This window comes from Hypomesus nipponensis, chromosome 11, assembly GCF_054491055.1.
Source record: "Hypomesus nipponensis isolate SF chromosome 11, ASM5449105v1, whole genome shotgun sequence".
Lineage (NCBI taxonomy): Eukaryota > Metazoa > Chordata > Actinopteri > Osmeriformes > Osmeridae > Hypomesus > Hypomesus nipponensis.
Genome location: NC_140371.1, coordinates 2,159,589 through 2,181,416, shown reverse-complemented (window position 1 = coordinate 2,181,416; position 21,828 = coordinate 2,159,589). Strand labels below are relative to the sequence as shown.

Sequence of the window (21,828 nt, the reverse complement as noted above, 5' to 3'; positions counted from 1 at the left end):
TCAATCCCTCTCTATCTTTTTAATCACCCCTCCCCCTTTTCTGCTCTCTCTTTCCATTTCTGCCCTACTATCCTCTACCCTTCTTCCCTCTCCACTCTCTCTCTCTCTCTTTCTGTCACACTTTCCCTTGCTCGCCCCGTTTCCATCCCATCATGCCTGGGATGCAGCTGCCATGGTAACTGCTGAGTCACTCCCTGCCTCACGCAGTCACCCAAGCTCTAATGTGATTGTCTCAGGCTCTCTCCCCTCTCTCTCTCTCTTTTTCGCTGTCTCTACCGCTCTCCTCTCTTTTTTTGCCCCCTTTCCTTCTTTCTTCCTCTCGCGCTCTCTCTATCTACCTCCATCTCGCCCTCTCTCCTCCATCCAGCCATACTGATCGCCTCCCCATCTCCGGTGTTCCTCTCTCCACACAGTCCAGCTAGCGATCGGCTGCGTGGGTCTTCAGACAGCGGGGAGCAGTGCGGGCTGGCCGGGCAGGGGAGGAGCAGCGGCCGGCTCCTGGATGGGGAACGTCCCCGCTACGGTGAAGCACTGTCTGAGCTACCAGCAGCTCCTCCACGATCACCCCTGGCTGCCGCGCTGGTTGCTGGACCAGAAGGTCTGTGTGTGTGTGTGTGTGTGTGTGTGTTTGTGTGTGTGTGGAGGGAGGGAGGGAGGGAGGAGGGTGGGCACATGTTCAAACACATGACATAGTCATGACAACAAAGAGGCTGAGGGGTGGAGAGGGAAGAGGCACGGCCGAGAGATATTCTCACTGTGCTACTCAACTTATGTAATCCTCTCAATGTGAAAAATACTGCTGTTCAACGCTGTACTCATCTTTGATGTTAAGGCTTTTTAATATCTGTATTTATATCAAGTCATTTCAGCTTGACGGTTGACTGAGGCCCCTCGTCGTTATAGTAACAGCAGCATGGATGGTAATGAAAGCAGATTGTGCTGAGTGCAGTAACGCACATCAGTCCTGGGTCCTGTGGTCCTCCCTGTGGGCTCACAAGCTGCAGTCAGGCTCCATGCCTTGGCCTCCACTGTCTCCAGTCCAACACCTTTCATCTTGGACAGTTTAGAGTTTAGTGCAATTTAGACTTTACTAGGCAAACTACTGCACAGCACTTATGGATGTAATATGGATGTAATATGATATGTATTCCTTAGTATTTGATCCAGACTAGCATTGCTAGCAATATCAGATAGCTCAATGGCACATTCTCAATATAGCACAGGACAATACAATTTACGGGTGTGTTCTAAATACGTTTTCAATCACTCCTTACAGTGTGTCAAGTGCATTTCCTGCATTTACTAAATGGCCATGGATGTCTTCTTTTATGGCCATGAATACTGACTTACAAGTTTAGAACAAAGTTTAAAAAAAATAAAAGAACAGCGGCTTCAAAACTCCAGCACAGTAGCCTATCGGACTCCAGCACAGTAGCCTATCGGACTCCAGCACAGTAGCCTATCGGACTCCAGCACAGTAGCCTATCGGTATCGGGCACAAAGATTTGGAAAATGTCCACTGTCCTGTCTTGAAATAATGCTGTAGTGAGACCCTGGTGTCAGACGAGACAGCTTCTCCAGCCCTGAGCAGTGACCTGAGACTGGAGACACTGACTGGGACAGCTTCTCCAGCCCTGAGCAGTGACCTGAGACTGGAGACACTGACTGGGACAGCTTCTCCAGCCCTGAGCAGTGACCTGAGACTGGAGACACTGACTGGGACAGCTTCTCCAGCCCTGAGCAGTGACCTGAGACTGGAGACACTGACTGGGACAGCTTCTCCAGCCCTGAGCAGTGACCTGAGACTGGAGACACTGACTGGGACAGCTTCTCCAGCCCTGAGCAGTGACCTGAGACTGGAGACACTGACTGGGACAGCTTCTCCAGCCCTGAGCAGTGACCTGAGACTGGAGACACTGACTGGGACAGCTTCTCCAGCCCTGAGCAGTGACCTGAGACTGGAGACACTGACTGGGACAGCTTCTCCAGCCCTGAGCAGTGACCTGAGACTGGAGACACTGACTGGGACAGCTTCTCCAGCCCTGAGCAGTGACCTGAGACTGGAGACACTGACTGGGACAGCTTCTCCAGCCCTGAGCAGTGACCTGAGACTGGAGACACTGACTGGGACAGCTTCTCCAGCCCTGAGCAGTGACCTGAGACTGGAGACACTGACTGGGACAGCTTCTCCAGCCCTGAGCAGTGACCTGAGACTGGAGACACTGACTGGGACAGCTTCTCCAGCCCTGAGCAGTGACCTGAGACTGGAGACACTGACTGGGACAGCTTCTCCAGCCCTGAGCAGTGACCTGAGACTGGAGACACTGACTGGGACAGCTTCTCCAGCCCTGAGCAGTGACCTGAGACTGGAGACACTGACTGGGACAGCTTCTCCAGCCCTGAGCAGTGACCTGAGACTGGAGACACTGACTGGGACAGCTTCTCCAGCCCTGAGCAGTGACCTGAGACTGGAGACACTGACTGGGACAGCTTCTCCAGCCCTGAGCAGTGACCTGAGACTGGAGACACTGACTGGGACAGCTTCTCCAGCCCTGAGCAGTGACCTGAGACTGGAGACACTGACTGGGACAGCTTCTCCAGCCCTGAGCAGTGACCTGAGACTGGAGACACTGACTGGGACAGCTTCTCCAGCCCTGAGCAGTGACCTGAGACTGGAGACACTGACTGGGACAGCTTCTCCAGCCCTGAGCAGTGACCTGAGACTGGAGACACTGACTGGGACAGCTTCTCCAGCCCTGAGCAGTGACCTGAGACTGGAGACACTGACTGGGACAGCTTCTCCAGCCCTGAGCAGTGACCTGAGACTGGAGACACTGACTGAGACAGCTTCTCCAGCCCTGAGCAGTGACCTGAGACTGGAGACACTGACTGGGACAAGCACCAGGCTGTCCAGGGTCTCACACAAGGGAATAGTGATGGAAGGCATGGGAGGGATTGGGGGATTTATTGAATGACGATGTGATGTTGTTTCATGTGCAGAGTGCCTCCAGTCAAGAGTATCCAGAGTTTGTGAAAATTGTAGAAGTGGGTCCCAGAGACGGCCTTCAAAATGAAAAGGTAGACATAACCCCCTCATGACCACCATAATGAGACACTTAGCAAGGCAGCAGTGGTGAATTCTGTTGTGTTACATAACCATCGTGCTTTTTTCTATATCGTTTTGGAATGGAAAGAAAATAGAGAGATTCTGAGATTGTCTCAAACATATGGATTCCTTTTTTCAAGATGATTGGACCTTGGGCATATGTTTCACATTTTCCACTCAAATAACATATTGACCAAATGAACACAAAGTGACCTTGAAATCTCTGCAAGACATGACACCATCTCACCATATGGCTCACGTGCTATTCCCTCGGTACAAGTATAAGTCACAACTTGATCATTTCCATACCGCCATTCTGCTGTAGCAGTAGAGAATCAACATGCTGACAGATCACAAATCTGAGAGCCACACATTGTAATTGTAAGAAATATGTTTTGAAGAAGCTGACCCAGCAGGTGAGTGCAGTAAATTACTCTGATTGCGGAGACTGGGCAGCCGCAGCAGAACCTTCCAGATGTCCACTCCTCCCTCCCTCCCGCCTCCCATCTCCTGTCGAATCGAAACCCTGCACCTCCTTCTCCATTTCCCTGTTTTCCAGGAAATCGTTCCGACAGGAGTCAAAATCCAGCTGATAGACAAGCTGTCTCAAACAGGCCTGACCGCGATTGAGGCCACCAGCTTTGTGTCTTCAAAGTGGGTACCCCAGGTAATAAATCTTGTTTTGTGCGTCTGCAGAGTGCGCTGAGTGATTTAGGAGGATCTCATTGGTCTCTGCTACAGGGGCCGCGGAGAGAGACCCGCTGCTCCAGAACAACCCGCTCTTCTGTTGGACATGCAGATGTTCAGGGTGGAAAAGCCTGGACATATTTATTCTCTCCGTTTTGTTTTCCAAGCATGCTATTTCATTCACCGCCGTAAAACATACTGCCGCTCACCTCATGAAACAGATCAAAGTTGACGAGGTCATGTTTGCAGAGTTGAAATGGAGACGTATGACGTGAGAACGTGGCTGTATTTCTTGAGTTGATATCTGCTGAATATGAGGTCTCCATGTGAAAGCCCCTCTGTGATGGACACGCAACGCCACCTTGTCTCCATGAGCGACGCTGTGTAAACATCGTTTGGTTTCCCTGTGATTGAGATGGCGGACCATAGCGAGGTCCTTCGAGGGATCCACAGAGCTCGTCATGTTCGGTATCCGGTGCTGACGCCAAACATGCGAGGTTTCCAGGACGCTGTAAGCATACACTTACTATCCATGTATCATTATCTATGAGATGTTTCTTTATCATTCATGTCATCAATGCCCCCCCCCCCCCTACTGCCTGTATTTACTAGGACTAGGAGAGGAGAGAGGAATGCAGCCCATATCCATAGATGTGCATGTAGAGTAGAAGGATATTTTTACATCCTTACAGCTCCGGTCGGCGTACTACTGTATAGTCTTCCATATCATCAGAGCCTTGATGAGCCGGTGTTCCCTTGTGTTTCACTCGTGCATTTCCCTTCCCCTCCTGTAGGTGGCAGCAGGGGCGACGGAGGTGGCCGTGTTTGGTTCGGCCTCGGAGACCTTCAGCAGGAGGAACATCAACTGTTCCATCGAGGAGAGCATGCAGAGGTTTGAAGAAGTCCTCAGCGCTGCCAAGCAGAAGCAGATCCCTGTGCGAGGGTAGGTCTGCTCCAGTGCTGGTTTAACCTTTGACCTTGGACGTGTGGCTGAGGTTGTGTGCAAACGACACTGGTGTGAAGAGCTTTCCCATAACCTGGCTGGCAGTCGACATCCTTTGTGCTGTATAGGCTGTCAGTAGGCTGAAGTACTTTAGTCAAATGCAACAGAGCTTTCAATGGACTGAAAAGCCCAACTGACACCACTGAAATCCAGACAGTCCTCTTTCTTCTAGCTGCAACATGCTTGGACTCCATCCCAAATCACATACTCGTTACTTTTACAAGGTAGTGCAGCTGCTAAAACTCCATGTTGAACTGACACAAGCAGGGTCAGGTCAGTCTGCTGTTGTGTTGGTGAATACTGCCTTTCAGTGCCGCCGCTCCCATAACGCGCACTGCTGCCTCTTCAACTGTACCAAGGGTGGAGGGTTCGAATCGACAGAGAAAAAGGTTGTCTTTCAAACTGCTACCTAGAGTAGACATCCTGTTATTTTGGGCGTAGGCTATAGGTATGTCTTGGAACATACTACCCATATTTTTTTGGCTGCAGCATACTAAAGAGAAGTTTGGATATTAGAACACTTGTGTTCCCGTGTCGAAAATTGTCGCCTTTTATCTCCGCATGTTAGTGACCCAACGCCTGATTTTCCTGCTGATAAAAACCCCGGGCCTGAGCAAGATACTGTATTCAACCAATCAGATAATAACTGAACGTTTGTTTTAAAGAGGAGAACTTTCTCAGGGTTGGATTATTCCAGAAATAACACATGCATGAGCAAAGATCCAGATGTGCAGTTGCGGGTCATTCTACGTGTTGCTACGCCGACCGCGGAGCGCCCAGAGGTACAGTACAGAACCAAACAGGATGTGAGAGACGTTGAACAGTAGCTCCTGGTAAATCTACAGCCAAACAAATCGGCGTCGCTGTGGAAACGCATTATTACTCTGACACAGCCGTTCTGGCGAATGTGACTTAAATACCGCTGTGCGAGCTGACGATGTAGAACTCTTTTCCCCCACGGGTCCAACTCGACTCCAGTGGAACCGCTGGTGGCGAACTGAAGTATCACGTAACGACTCGAGGCCTCTGGAGGAAGGTTTTCTATTTTTCGCATGCCACAGCGCTACTGTGTTTCAGACGGTTTACGTTTCCTCACTACACATATGGAAAGGTCATATTGTATACGTTCACCCAGCTGCACCGTTTCTCATCGGCACTGTCAACAGGACAAGGATCTTAGAGCTGGGAGCATTCAGCACCTCCATGCATGTCAAATGTGAAGTCTGGATCGTTCTGACACAACACACTAACTCCTGTTAGACTCATACGAACCAGCTGATCCAGACAGGAATCTGGAGGGCTTTTGACAAGAGGACAGAGCTGTAGTTGTGGAGCAACATACAGTAATTGTAGCTAATGTTTTCTGGTGGTTACTCTGTTTTTCCAGATATGTGTCCTGCGCCCTGGGCTGTCCATACGAGGGAAGCGTGGAGCATTCTAAAGTCACTGAGGTGAGCATGAACAAGCAACGCTCTCTTGACTAGCCTGGAAGAAGAGCTGCTGTTGCTGACATTACATGTCATGGTCCAACAGGTCATTAAAGGGGTGATTGACTGGGTTTTGGGGCTATTTCACACTGTTCCTTAAGGTCTCTGAAAAGGGTAACATTGGTTGGGCTGAAAACGGCCCAGGTGCTGTTCTATGAGGCCTGATGCATCCTGTGAAATAGCCTCAGAATTAAATGAGGTTTTCTCCATTTATGGTATGCTAATGAATATATAGATGAGCTGCGCGCTGATTGGTTGGTTTAAAACGAGTGAAGCTGCGGAACAAAGACGCAACACCGCAACAGCACTTACTGAAACGAAAAACAAGAAGGTGGAGACTTGAAATAAAAGCGTACAACTAAATATATTGTGTCTAGACAACACTGTTTTCAACAGATTAACTAGATATCATTTGAAATTATTACGTTAGTTGTTTCCACTTCTGTTGTCAAAGCAAACGTGATCGACATACGAGGGTAACGTTTAGGGTTGCCAACCGTCCCGATTTGTCCGGGACATCCTGATTTATGGGTGATTTTGATTTGTTCCGTCCGGGACAGCTCCTGTTCCGTTTTCCAATCACAGCCTCGCCGGCCGGTATTCATATTCAGTGAACTGCGAACAGGTGCGCGTGTCAGAAGGGAGCGCAAGTGCATAGAAATATCAACCCAAAGGGCCTTGCATCACCAGTGCAGACGACCAACAGAAGCTGAAAGCACTCCTGGCCTCAGCAATTTACCTGACTGAATTGGTGAATGATGGTTTCAATCATTTTTATATTTTCTGGTATATCTAAGTTAAGTTACCCAGGAGCTCTGTTGACATAGACTTAGCTAACGTTAGCTACAGCTTGATGAATTAAGTCATTGAGCAAAGGAGGAGAGAACACAACATTAGCTAGCTAGCTAGCTAAAGCTCCGGCCGGAATATTCAAAATGAACGTATGCAGCCCTTAGTGCCGCTTACACACAACAGTGATACTGACAGATCGAAAGCTAATTTGAGACAATATACAAATGGAAAACCAGGCTAAGAAACGTAAACATAATTACCTTCACTAGACAACGTTTTACCAATTGGACAAACGGCTATGTTTGTTTGTTTCAAACTCGACTAGGATAAACTATCTGGACAAACATGCATCTTGAATTGTAGATTGACATGACAACACAGGTTATTTATTTGAATTAAACACAGTCAGACAGGAACATGAAATAACGTACGTTAGCCCCATTGCCAATAAACTAAATCTTAATCATCACACATTCTACCGATGCTAGATACAGGCAGGATACGTTAGCATTGCTAATAACCGTTAGCAACAACATCATACTACAGCTTGCGGTTGTGATGAACATAAGGTCGGAACAGCAGCTCTTTTCAGCAACAGCTTGATAGCAAATCCTGCTTTACGTGAAATGGTTCGAGCAAATGTGCAATTGAGGTTCAAACTGTACAGGGATCTTCTCATAGACAAACATCACAGCCCGTCGAGTGTTTGGTTCCTTAGGAAGACTCTGAAAAATGTCACCATTCACTGTACAGCCTGGAACACTGTATCTACCACCACAGATCATTTTCAATATGCTAGAAAAACGTTCTTCTTTGTAATTCTGTGGAAGTACCCTTACAAAAAAGAAGTATACTTCAAGTTTATTTTGTAAGTATACTTAGTATAAAAAGTATACTATTATCATGTTACTTAAAGTATACTAGCAGTGTACTTATTTATATACTTTTTTTGTACTAAGTAAACTGAATTGGCCCACTTTTTAGGTCATTTAGTACACTTTAAAGTACACTTGTAGTGTATTTCAAGGTTTACTTTTGAATACTGCAAAGTAGCCTGTGTAGTGCACTTTCAGTTCATCAAGTATACTTCCTCAAGTACTTCAAAGTATACTTTGGAATACTCTAAAGTAGCTTGTGTAGTGCACTTTCAGTTCATTAAGTATACTTCATAAAGTACTTCAAAGTATACTTTGGAATACTCTAAAGTAACCTGTGTAGTGCACTTTGAGTTCATGAAGTATACTTCCTAAAGAACCTCAAAGTGTACTTTCAATACTTTCAAGTGCACTTTCATTTAATGTAAGTACTCAACATAAACTTCTAAATGTAATTTTACAAAAATTGACTAATGCATTTAAATGTTAATGGAAACACCTCAGATGAGTCACTTGGCGAGAACGGGCCCTCATAATCAGTGCCGCCGCTAGCCATTTTGGTGCCCTACGCATAATTCCTTTATGATCCTAAATGTAACCTGTAATGTACTTTAAAATTATTTTGACTGTTTTTGCTGTATAATAATAGAAAACATACATCCTACTCCAGATTTTTTTTAAATACCATTTTCTGTTTCTAAGCATACTTCTTAAAAGTACGTTATTGGGTACGTAGTGAAGAGCTACGAATCTGCAGTAAACGATTATGAGGGCCCCGTTCTTGCCAAGTGACTCAAGATCTGAGGTGTTTGAGGGGCCCATCAATTCAGACAGGCAGAGTTAACTCACTCATTCAGCCATCCATGCAATTATTCATTTGTGCATTCACAAATCCAACTGCATCCTTCCTTCCATTCATTCATTCATTTATTCATGTGTCATTTCGCAAACACATCCATCCATCCATCCTTCATACATTTAAGTGCACAGTATCAGTGAAGTGTATCAGTGTTGTGTGTGTGTGTGTGTGTGTGTGTGTGTGTGTGCAGGTGGCCAGGAGGCTGTATGAGCTTGGTTGCTATGAAGTATCCCTGGGAGACACCATCGGCGTGGGAACCCCTGGCTCCATGAGGACAATGTTGACGAGTGTTCTCCGGGAGGTGCCCAGCTCCGCCCTGGCCGTCCACTGCCACGACACCTACGGTCAAGCCCTCGCTAACATCCTCACTGCGCTGCAGGTACAACCTGGGGCTAGCCTGAATGTTAACTGTAAATGAGATGTAGCTGTCGACTGGATGCTAACTGCTAATGAGACTAATGCTGTATGCTAAATGCCAAGAGATGTAGCCTAGTTGTAAGCTGGATGCTAACTGCTAATGAGATGAATGCTGTATGCTAAATGCTAAGAGATGTAGCTTAGTTGTAGGCTGGATGCTAACTGCTAATGAGATGAATGCTGTATGCTAAATGCTAAGAGATGTAGCCTAGTTGTAGGCTGGATGCTAACTGCTAATGAGATGAATGCTGTATGCTAAATGCTAAGAGATGTAGCTTAGTTGTAGGCTGTATGCTAACTGCTAATGAGATGAATGCTGTATGACTGAAGAGTTCACTTCATGAAACCTCACTGACTCGTGGTCCCTGTGCATCAGATAGGAGCTGGGACGTGTACTGTGTGTTTACCGTTACACTTTATTTGTTAGCTTTTAACAAAAGTGAAAAAAATCTTGTTGTCACATGTGCGTGTTGAAAGTACAGTAGAAAATCTCAACTACAATATTGTATAGATCAGTGCAACAAAAAAAACATCTTAATCGTAAGTGCAACTTCAGTGTAGGACTTTGCCTATACAACTTGAATACGAGTTACATTACACTAGATTAAACCTAAAAAGCTAATAAGGTCAGAATTCCACGAAGTTCAAGCAAAACAATGTCAACTGGTGCAAAACATGTTATAATATTCAGTTCACAAAATAACTGGTTCAACAATGATCTAGATTCTCTCCCACAGGGACACCAAAGTCATTGTCATAACGTCAATCTGAACGAGTCACAATGCCCCTGTGTACTGTGACCCTGCGAGTAGTAAGAAGGCATTGTTTCACTCTCTGAGAAGACATTTGAAGGGAGCAAAAACAAAGGTGTAGGTTACACCAGGGCAGTGACATGCAGCCCGGCAGCATCCGTCCGCCCGGCACAGGGGGATCTCTGATGTGGAAGCTAATCTGGGGACCCCACAAAGGAAAAGAACACAACAACTGTCCACCTGAAAAGTCCCTGAATCTTAATGAACATCAGATAGGTCCTCCGGGGCCTCATACCAGAGCACACCTCGCCCAGCCAGGAGAAAAGACCCCGTCACGCCTCATTAATGAAGCCCTATCTGGGCCGCAAAATCAAATTAACCTGTTACAAGAGCTTCCTGGAACCGCCCCTCCTCCCCTGTGTTTGTCACCACCTCTAGGGTTAGCTGTGAAGCAAAAACCTGACAGAGAGAGACAGGCAGGCGGATGGTATAGAGAGGAAAAGCAGATGAATCAGTTCTCTGGTGGGGATGGTGGGTGTGGGGTCAGGAGGTGGGTGTGGGGTCAGGGTGGTTGGCGTGGGGGTTGGCAAGGGGCATTTGTATCCCCTAGATTCTGGAGCAGACAAAGAAAGTAGAGGAGAAGTAGGTGGTGGAAGGGGAGATGTAAGAGGAGGGGGAGAAGGAGGAGTCAGAGGAGGTGAAGGGGAAGGGGGTGGAAGGGGAAATGTAAGAGGAGGGGGAGAAGGAGGAGTCAGAGGAGGTGAAGGGGTAGGGGGTGGAAGGGGAAATGTAAGAGGAGGTGAAAGGGGTGGAAGGGGAGATATAAGAGGAGGTGATGGGGTAGGGGGTGGAGGAGTAATACGAAGTGGAGGAGTAGGGGAAGGAGGAGTTGAAGGGTAGGAGGTGGAGGTAGAGCAGGTGGGGGTGGAGTGAGATCCTTCAGGGGGCTGGGTGGGTCAGAAGATGAGAGGGGTCCACACAAAGGCTTACCTATTGGGTGTCTGTTTCTCATGACGTTGTCCTGGCCTTGACAAAGCAAGTCACAGAGAGGAGCCCAGAGGGGCTGTGGACTCGTCTGTCAACATGCTGCTGAACTACCTGACAATGCTGCGCTTAAAGCCAGAGAAAAAATGATCCCCTCATAGGCCAGACTCGCCACATGGCAAGAAGAGAGGAGAAGGGGGGGGGGGGAGAGGAGAGGTGGGGAGAGGAGAGAGATGAGGAGAGGAGAAGAAAAGAGAGGAAGGGAGGGCAAGGGAGAGCAGAAGAGGGGAGGGGGGAGGTGTGGAGAGAGATGGGGAGGGGAGAGGAGAGGACAGTAAAGGAATGAAGTGGAGGGGTGGTGTGGGGAGAGGAGGGCCAATGTGCAGTTGTAGCTCTGTAACTGAGACATTCATCCATGAACAAAGTGAGACAGGAGTCATGGTCAAGTTTAGAATACTCCTCCGAGACTGGATGAGAGTTAATCAAAAACAGTCTTCCAGACCAGAAACAGTCATCCACTTAACTAGAAACACTCATTTTGTTGACAGAAAAAATCGAACAAAGTCCAGTTCAGACAACAGTTGGATTTGAAAGTTTCAATGCAGAGAATTCAGGGTCTCCAAATCTTGAAAATCAAACTTGTTACACACACCATTCGGGACCAATCCATGGTTTTATGTTGAAATGTTCCTTCCCATTCCTTTTCAAGGGGATTGTGTGTTTCCTTTCTCTGAGCATCGTTGAGCTTCCTCGCAGCTCCTCCTCCTGAGAGGCTGATTTTAGGCCCTTTTGACAGGAGTGAGGGGAAGCAAGAGAAGAGAGGCATTCCTCAGGGTGGATCACGTTAGAGATAGATTCATCACAGCTGCCCTGAAGACACCACCGAAAATAATAGCAGCCCAGACATTTAGCCTGCCATTTGTCCTCCCCGCAACTCAACAAACTTGAGTGGAAATGAAAGATTTTATCTTGGCTTTTCATTACTGAGACTGCAAGTGCTCAGCACCACCACCACCAACTGGGAGAGAAATGAATTTTCGCTCACCCTGCTGGCCCCGAGTCACCACTCTCTTTGTTCCCCCGGAAGGCATTCCTGCTCTTTGTCCCTCCTGCTCTCTGGATCTCAGGAAGGTCTTTGTTACCAGCCCACCTTTGGCGTGGCCTCACTATGAGAACGTCCTGACTTGGATTTCACAGGCCTGGCTTGAGAAACATTGATAATCTGATGCCAATGTTTTTGTGTTTTCTGATGTCAGCTGCAGGGCTGAGCTACGGGACGAGGGGATCTCGGTCTCTCCTCAAAATCTAGTCTCTCCTCAATCTGGGTCGCTCCTGAATCCTAGTCTCTCTTTAAATGTAATATGGCCTCAATACCAGTGTCTCCCCAGTTTATAGTCTCTCCTCAAATGAGTTGAAATCAGGAAAGACCTGTGATGAGTGACGTGATATTTATTTGACAAAAGATGATGGACTTAACAACAGGTGTTTGGCACTTAGACCCCATGGGGAAATCAATGATCAATGGGCGTCACAGTCCAGCAGCCGAAGAAATCCCCCCCCCCCCCCCGGAATCTAGGCACTGGCGGCAGCCAACCACCCAGCCGACGACCCAGCCAGACGAGTCGAGGAGGCAGGAGAAGAAGCTACCGGACGGCGACGGGGAGGCGGAGGGTCGCTCCCAGTGCTAGCATGGACAAACTAAACAGGGAGAGAAACGCAGCAGGGGAGGCTCGTCACTGTGCTGCTGATTGATAGAAGTGAGCGCCTTCATCGAACACTGAAACCCGGACACACAGCCCAGGCACTGAGGTGGAGGGAAAGGAGAGAGTGTTAGTGGCGGGGGGAATGAGGGGGGAGACATAATGGTGTAAGGCCCGAGCGTGCAGAGTTCGATCTTGCCTGACTGCACTTGTGCTAAGCTTCATTTCTCCTCAATCTCAGTTTCTCGTCACAGCCTGCTCTCTCGTTCTACATTCATCTCTCCACAATCCTTAGCTCTTCTCAAACCTTTAAGGTGTAGTTCCTCCTCAATCCTAGTCTCTGCTCGGCACCGTTTCTCATCGGCACTGTGAACAGGACAAGGATCTTAGAGCTGGGAGCATTCAGCACCTCTGTGCATGTCAAATGAGAAGTCTGGATCGTTCTGACACAACACACTAACTCCTGTTAGACTCATACGAACCAGCTGATCCAGACAGGAATCTGGTGGGCTTTTGACAAGAGGACAAGAGGACAGGGTTGTAGTTGTGGATCAACAGAAAGTCATTGTAATGTCTTCTGGTGGTTACTGTGCCCTGACCTGCCTGGATACCACAGGCACAGGGTGATCTCCAATGTTCTGTAAGGGTGAATAGCTCCGTGTGTTGCGCTGAAGCTGCGTAAAGCTGTTGGTGAAAAAGGCCTGCCAGTAATTCTTTATTAGCATTAAAACGATGTATGATATTGAACAAACATTCAACTCATTTACTTTGTGGTTGATCCGCAGACCTCCGCACCAACCCTGAATATTCTGTTAGTGTTGTCATGGTCACCATTGGCTTTCCAGTCACGGACTCAGACAAAACCAGGGCTTCAGCTCGAAGGTCGCCTCAGTTGAAATCCCTCTCCATTTTCACATGTCAGTAATCCCATTCATAACTTTAGGCTGGCTCCCTTTCTTCACCATGAAATATCAGGAAAGGCTGTTTGGATTGGCCCCTCTAACCCTGGGCTGCTGGATGTATGGCTGCAGCAGGCTGATGTTGGTTAGAGCACTGTCAGCCGCGTGAGTTAGCCTCACCTCTGAAACAATGTCTTTCAGTTCCTCGGTTTATACAGAGAAATATCAAGGCTGTGGGTGAGGAAACAGAACTGCTTCAAATCAATGAACACACGTACTGTACATGGTGCCCCCTTTACCCTCTTCTTTCTTTCTTTCTTTCTTTCTTTCTTTCTTTCTATCTTTATTTTTATTTCTTTCTATTATCTTATCTATTTATCATCTATCATTATCTATAATTTTTTCAGTTCTTTTTCACTCCCTCTATCTCTTTCTCCATTACTTTCATGCTCTCTGTCTGTCTTTCTTTCTTTCTCTCTCTTTCAATCTCTCGATCTCTCCCTTTTTCTTCTTCTCCCTCTCTCTTTTCTTTCAACCTCTCTCCCAACCTACTTTCTGTGACTCACGGCCACAGAGAAGGCAGCGTGTGTTCCCGTCGTCTGAGCATGTCAACAGGCCTCCGTATCCCTGCATCATGTGCTTCTGAGACGCAGAGCGACCAGGGCGCCTGTCTCCGCTGCCTCAGGAATGCCATTGTATTTATCCCTCCACGGCTGCCTGAAGCCGCCTCTGGAACGGCAAGCTCACATCTGGTTCCCGGGCAGCATGAGGCTAATTGAACACCGGCAATTTTTCAGCTTCTGACCACCAATCCCTGCGCGGCGAGATTGAGATCTCCGGCAGTGACCGTGTAGAGGGAGGAACGGGGGTCGGGCGGCTGTGCTTTGGGGGAGATCGGACCTTCTGCTGTCCTTTGTTCCCTGATGAAACCGTATGCCGAATACCCCCCCGCGCGCCTTCCCGCCTTCGCAGTTAGCAGCTAAACCCCAGAGTAGCGCGCTAGATTACTACTCTGTGTTTACACCACAGAGAAACTCTGCCTGCTACAATATCCTGCTCTGGCCTACACCAAAGCCTGGAAATCTCGTGCACGCTGCACACCACAGTGGATCACACCCCCTGCCAACGTAAACAGCAATTATAGGCTGCACAGACTGACTCTCTCTGGACGAAACACAGCCAGCCTTCAGAGACCAGCCACCAATTAGGACCATTGTTCAGGACAAACCTGCAGGAAAAGTCTGACATTGATAAAAGATATTGATATAATAAGCCTGGGAATTAAAGTTGCATTTGGTTTACATCAAAACGAGCGTGTGTGCTGGGGAAGTTAAATCAAGTGCGTCTAAAATGGTCATGGTGTGCCTGCTGTCCTACCTGATCCCTGATGGTCTTGAGAGGTGCGTTTACTTTCGATCACTGTTGGGTCCCCCGACAATCTGTGTCTGTCAAGAAGTAGGAAAATGTCCAGAAGACAGGTGGAAAACATTACAGTTATCAAAACTTATGGTCAATTGACTAAACAGTCAGAGCCCTCCCAGGGAGAAGCAGTAGGAGTCAGAGTGTTAGAGCTTCAGGAGTCAGGGTCTATTAGAGCTGCAGGAGTCAGGGTCTATTAGAGCTGCAGGAGTCAGGGTCTATTAGAGCTGCAGGAGTCAGAGTGTTAAAGCTTCAGGAGTCAGAGGGCCCTATCTTGCACCCAGCGCAATTGACTTAGTCAACGACGCAAGTGTCATTCCTAGTTTGCACTCGACGCAAAGCCAACTTTTCCCTCCACAGACGCACGTCGAAATGACTTTGCGCTCCCGTGGGCGGTTCAGCGATAAAGGAGGCGTGTTCCGGTGCAAACGTTACCCGGTGCTATTTTGCAGTTTCCGAAAAACAATTCCGCCACTGACCGGGAAAAACGTGGTTTAAAGTCAATGGCGCGTTATTCAGATGCTATTTTAAGGGCGCAAGCTTGGTCCGTGCACACTGCTGGCGAGGCCAGGGTCTTCTTTCTGCGAAGCTAAGTTACTTTGTTTTTATGGCGTGTTACATTTCTTCAATGATTATAAAAATATTTTCATAAGAAATTTCTATGTATGTGAACTTCATTTGTAACAACGGTAGCAATTTCCTCCCATGACTGTTTAACCAAAGCTAATTTGGTTAGGTTTCTTCTCCCATGCCCATCAGAATCAGAATTCGGTTTATTTGCCATGAAACTTATGTTACACAAATACGCGATTTGCTGTGGTAGGAAGGTGCAAACAATAAACATATGCTGGTATAAATTAAGTACATTACTTAAAACTATTTCTAAGAACTAAACAATTGTAAAATATAACAATTTAAAAAAATATATATATATGTAAAAATAAGAATAATAATTTGAATGAGTAGCATGAGTGGTCACTTCTCTATCTTTTACGGCCCTGACGACAACGTCGATCTCCTCGGCTGTGAACCTCTGGCGTGCGCCTGGCAAATCCGCCGTTATAATAGCAATTCGCTATGGAACAAGCGCTGCTCTTAAAGGGAATGTGAGATGATGCTCTGATTGGTTTATTGCACGTTACGCCCAAACCACACCCATTAGTAATGTAGCTACTTCAGACCAACCCTTTTTAGATTTGCGCCAGGCGCAAAGTCATTTATCCCACCGGCAAAATAACAACCAAGCTGAAGTCACGCCCACAAAGTTACTTGCGCTTTGCGTTTTGATACTTGCGTTTCAGATCGTCAAAATAGGGGGGAGAGTGTTAGAGCTTCAGGAGTCAGAGTGTTAGAGCTTCAGGAGTCAGAGTGTTAGAGCTTCAGGAGTCAGAGTGTTAGAGCTTCAGGAGTCAGAGTGTTAGAGCTTCAGGAGTCAGAGTGTTAGAGCTTCAGGAGTCAGAGTGTTAGAGCTTCAGGAGTCAGAGTGTTAGAGCTTCAGGAGTCAGAGTGTTAGAGCTTCAGGAGTCAGAGTGTTAGAGCTTCAGGAGTCAGAGTGTTAGAGCTTCAGGAGTCAGAGTGTTAGAGCTTCAGGAGTCAGAGTTCACCGGAGCTTGTCCACCTGCGTGGCAGCCAGGTCTTCATCAGGTGCCTGCTGGTGCAGTCCTACTTGTGGTCGCTGATGACAGGAGCCTAAACAAGGGAGTTTAAAACAGTCCCAATAAAATTGGTTCTTCCTCACGGTCTGATGAGGTCACCGGTGGCGGGCTGAACGCAGAGGTCCTGGGCCTCGTGCGTGGTAAATGTATCCGTCTTGTTTGGTTGTGCAGTCCAACAGAAAGGCAGGGGAACCAGCCGCAACGCATCATTACCTCTCATATGGAGTCCAGACTGTGTGAGGAGGCACGCCAGGGATATTTCCTTGAAAGGGCACCTTAAGAAATCTACGTGGGATGAGGATGTGTAAGACGAGACAGAGTGAACATCTTGTATTTAGCTAGCTGTATATTCACGTCAAGGACATGACTACAGCACTGTTCCCAGGAACAGCGACTGCAAGAATGCAGAGAGAAGCGCTTATGTATATCTCATGGTCCTTTAAGCAAAGGATGCATGTGAGTGTTTGCGTTGGTGTTCACATGCTTATGGGTGTGTGTTCCCAAGCCTGTATGAGTGGGCTTGTGTTGGTAAATATCTGCCCCGGCCTATGTGTGTGTGTGTTTGATGATTGTACCAAAGGAAACAAGACTAATTGATACGGAGAGCTATACAATGTTGTGTATGAGTGACACATAAGAGGCAGAATACCAGGCAGCCAGTGAACCAGGATGACAAGGTTGTGGTTGAAACTCCCTCATGTAACCACGAGGACCAGGAAACATGAACAGTCTTTATTATGAAGAAGGCCACAAGTATGCTGGTCCAGGTTAGAGCTGTCAGCCAGGATGAGTCAGCAGGACTAAGAGATGTCCCCTCCCCAGTCTCCCTCATCTCCTTCCCATCTCCTCCCCCTTCTCTCCCTCTCCTTCTCTCCTCTCCTCCTCTTCCCCCATCTCTTCCTCCTCTCCCCCTCGTCTTCCCCCCTCCACCCCTCCACCCAACCCCTCTCCACCCCTCCTCCTCTCCCTGAAAAATACGCCCACAGCTCCTCCAGCCAGATGTTGAGCTCCACCACAGGCCTATCAAGCCCCCCTCTCCCTGCCCACATACCCACACACCACAGCTCCCTGAACAAGGGACATTGTTCCTCTACCTGGAATGTGTGTGTGTGTGTGTACGTTCATTTGCATGTGTGTGCCATACCGTTGGCCCTGGCATAGACTGTGTGTTCATGTGCAGTAAGTGTGTGTGTGTGAGAGAGGTGTGTTTCCTCGAATGCATGTATACAGTCTAAATATGTGTGTGAGAGAGAGACACTGTCCCTGCATGCCCTAGTGAGTGCTGAGTGTGTGCTCTGCATGTCCTGGCAGATGGGGATGTGTGTGTGTGTGTTTGTGCCCTAGTGAGTGCTGAGTGTGTGTTCTGCATGTCCTGGCAGATGGGTGTGTGTGTGTGTGTGTTTGTGCCCTAGTGAGTGCTGAGTGTGTGCTCTGCATGTCCTGGCAGATGGGGATGTGTGTGTTTGTGCCCTAGTGAGTGCTGAGTGTGTGTTCTGCATGTCCTGGCAGATGGGGGTGTGTGTGGTGGACTCGTCGGTGGCAGGGCTGGGAGGCTGCCCCTATGCCCTGGGAGCGTCTGGAAACGTGCCAACAGAAGATGTCCTGTACATGCTGCAGGGCATGGGGATAGAGACGGTGAGTGCTGCCTCTCTCTCTCTCCTCACTTCTCACCTCCTCTCATCTCCTCCCTTTCCTTCCCCTTTCCTCAACTCCCTTCTCATCTCCTCTCCCCCCTCCTCTGCTCTCCTCTCATCTTCCCTAAAAGAGCTGTCTAATCTGGTCTTGTTTGGTGACCTTTCGTCTGTCGGTTACAGTTTTGGTGTCATGTCTTATATTCTTGTCTAGTCTTTGTATGGACAGCCTCTCTTGCTTCCCAGCTGTTTGTGCTGCAGGTGCTCCCCCTGCTGGAGACACAGGCTACGGGCCCAGCTCTGGAAGGTCTCTCTGGTCTCACTGAGCTTCTCTCCCCTGGCAGGGCGTGGATCTGTCCAAGGTGATCGAGGCCGGGGACTTCATCTGCCAGGCGCTGGGGCGCCCCACGCACTCCAAGGTAGCCCAGGCAAGAGCCAATCAGGTGTCTCGATGACGTCACATGACCACATGGCAGGAGAGGAGAGTTCTAGAAGCCCTTTCCCTTGAGCGCGTACAGCGTGTCCCTGGTTATGCTGCATACATGTAGAGGTTTCTGTCTATGTTGAATATTTAAATGTAAGTTATTTTCTATGCTTCTTAGATTTATACGTTCATGTCTCTGTTACATATATAAATAGGTTACTTTTTATGTTACATACATGTAGAAGTTATTGGCTCTGTTACATAGATCTATAAGTTACTGTCTATGTTACGGTGATCTATAGGATACTGTCTGTGTTATGTGGATCTATAGGTTACTGTCTGTGTTACATACATGTCGAATTTATTGTCTATGTCATATAGATCTATAGATGATTGTGTTGTGTATGGCATGTGAAGTGCAATCCCTCTGTTTCTTTAGGCAGAAACCTAAGATACTCAGAAACAGCACTTTAACAGAACTGCAGAGAACAGTTTAAAAGTGGATTAAACCCCAACAACCTTCATCTCATCTCCTCCATCAGGTCCTTACGATAGATTAATAAGCAGTAGGGACCTTGGATGACCAACACCTGAGTTACTAAACTTGGTCTCTAGGGGCACTTACACGTTTCTGATTTAGAGAAGCGTATAAACCTTCACTTCCTCTTGTCCAGATCAGTTAACTTCCCTGCCAATTCCCCAGCTTGTTGCCATAGAGCCATATCCTTCGTTTTGTTGAGTTTGTTAAACTGGCAATTAAATAGATGTGAATCCCCTTTAGGGGTGTTTCCTGTTAGTGGGCCCCAGGTGAAGAAGAAGGAGACTCAGAGACTGAGATCAGCAGAGAGGGGGAGAGGTGGGGGGGGAGGAGATTGAAAGAAAGAGAAATAGGGGGGCGAAAGAGAGAGATAGAAAGGGGCAAGGATAGATAGAAAAAGAAAGATAGAGAAATGATGATGATGATGAGAGAGAGGGGGAGGGGGAGGGAGAAAGGGAGAGAGAGAGAGAAAATAAGAGAGGGAGAGAGAGAGAGAGAGAGAGAGAGAGAGAGAGAGAGAGAGAGAGAGAGAGAGAGTGAGTGAGTGAGAGAGAGGTTCATCCTGCATTCTGTGGGGGTGTTTTCTCATTCGTTTCCTGCTGAATGTGGTAACAATTAAGACATGGGGGGCAGCTGGGGCAGGGCAGACCTGCTGTGTGAGAGACGATCATTATCTTCCTAAATGGATTTTCATTTCCAAACTCTGTCCTTGGCTTTGTGGAGCTGGGCGCCTGTCTCCACATGGGGAACATTTTCAATCATTCATTCAGCTACCCAACTACCATCAGAACTAGTTGGGGCCATAACTTGTATTTAAATTGGATTCAGTGTTATATTTCATTACAGAGCCAAGTGTATTCTTGCCAATGAGGACTCTGTAATTGCTGTTGCTTGCTGGAAATAATTCTTCTGATGTTCCATATTCTGAAGTCTAGATTGCATTCATGATAGATATACAGACTATACTGACTTTGAAAATCTAAAGCTCTATAGAAATGTGTGCTTTATTGTGGTGTCAGAAGATCCACCATGCAGTACAACACTTCCACCTATGACAGAAGGAAGCTGTGTGTGTAATGCTATCCCGCTGTGATCACTCTGTGGACCTGACTGGCCTTGAAAAACTGGAAAATAAGATAGTAGAACAATCTTTTTGCCTCTTTTGTCTTAGAAATAAACATCTGCATGGCTGAAGCCAAACTCTCATGTGTCTTATTAGTCATCTGACCCGCTGGCCTCTGCTGACCTCTAAGTCAGGCCTGTCTGCCCTCTGTCTCCATCTGTCTCCGTCTCAAACAAGAACAAGAAACATCCACCTGTATCGAATGAAGAAGGAAAATGATGATGGAGTCCTATTGAATGGGTAGAAACACTGTTAAATATTTCATAGTATCCCTGGTAGAGTGAGGATAGATTGCAGGGGGAGAGATGAGAACCACAGAACAGGATTGTGAACCTAACAATGTCATTACATGAAGGACTGGATGTGAACCTAACAATGTCATTACATGAAGGACTGGATGTGAACCTAACAATGTCATTACATGAAGGACTGGATGTGAACCTAACAATGTCATTACATGAAGGACTGGATGTGAACCTAACAATGTCATTACATGAAGGACTGGATGTGAACCTAACAATGTCATTACATGAAGGACTGGATGTGAACCTAACAATGTCATTACATGAAGGACTGGATGTGAACCTAACAATGTCATTACATGAAGGACTGGATGTGAACCTAACAATGTCATTACATGAAGGACTGGATGTGAACCTAACAATGTCATTACATGAAGGACTGGATGTGAACCTAACAATGTCATTACATGAAGGACTGGATGTGAACCTAACAATGTCATTACATGAAGGACTGGATGTGAACCTAACAATGTCATTACATGAAGGACTGGATGTGAACCTAACAATGTCATTACATGAAGGACTGGATGTGAACCTAACAATGTCATTACATGAAGGACTGGATGTGAACCTAACAATGTCATTACATGAAGGACTGGATGTGAACCTAACAATGTCATTACATGAAGGACTGGATGTGAACCTAACAATGTCATTACATGAAGGACTGGATGTGAACCTAACATTGTCATTACATGAGGGACTGGATGTGAATCTAACAATGTCATTACATGAAGGACTGGATGTGAACCTAACAATGTCATTACACGAAGGACTGGATGTGAACCTAACAATGTCATTACATGAAGGACTGAATGTGAACCTAACAATGTCATTACATGAAGGACTGGATGTGAATCTAACAATGTCATTACATGAAGGACTGGATGTGCACACAGGGTGATCCAGCAACTGTTTTTACAAAGCATGAATTGCCTATGATTACATAGAAATTGTTATCGTATAGTCCATTTACAAGTATCATTATGAGCCCTATGCTTGACTCAATGTTCTCACATCAAAGTCCTGCATATTGATCGTGTGTGTGTTGACTTTGTGAGTGTGTGTGTGTGTGGGGGGGGGTGAATGTGTATGAAACCAGGTGCTCACATAATGCAGAGTACAGTGTTAGACTTCAGTGTAGATAGGGCTGTGCAAGGTCAAAGGTCACTGCT

The 21,828-nt window shown here is 47.1% G+C and overlaps 1 protein-coding gene across 1 annotated transcript; it reads left to right on the top strand.

The window, feature by feature from the left end:
* Positions 1 to 502: 502 nt before the first annotated feature.
* hmgcll1 (3-hydroxymethyl-3-methylglutaryl-CoA lyase like 1) lies at positions 503 to 20,422 on the top strand. Its single transcript, XM_084709663.1, has 9 exons — positions 503 to 598; positions 3,001 to 3,078; positions 3,666 to 3,773; positions 4,209 to 4,304; positions 4,588 to 4,736; positions 6,184 to 6,247; positions 9,000 to 9,188; positions 18,145 to 18,270; positions 18,611 to 20,422. Exons 1-9 carry the CDS (start codon positions 503 to 505, stop codon positions 18,719 to 18,721), a joined length of 1,017 nt encoding a protein of 338 aa, XP_084565789.1. The 3' UTR covers positions 18,722 to 20,422.
* Positions 20,423 to 21,828: the final 1,406 nt, after the last annotated feature.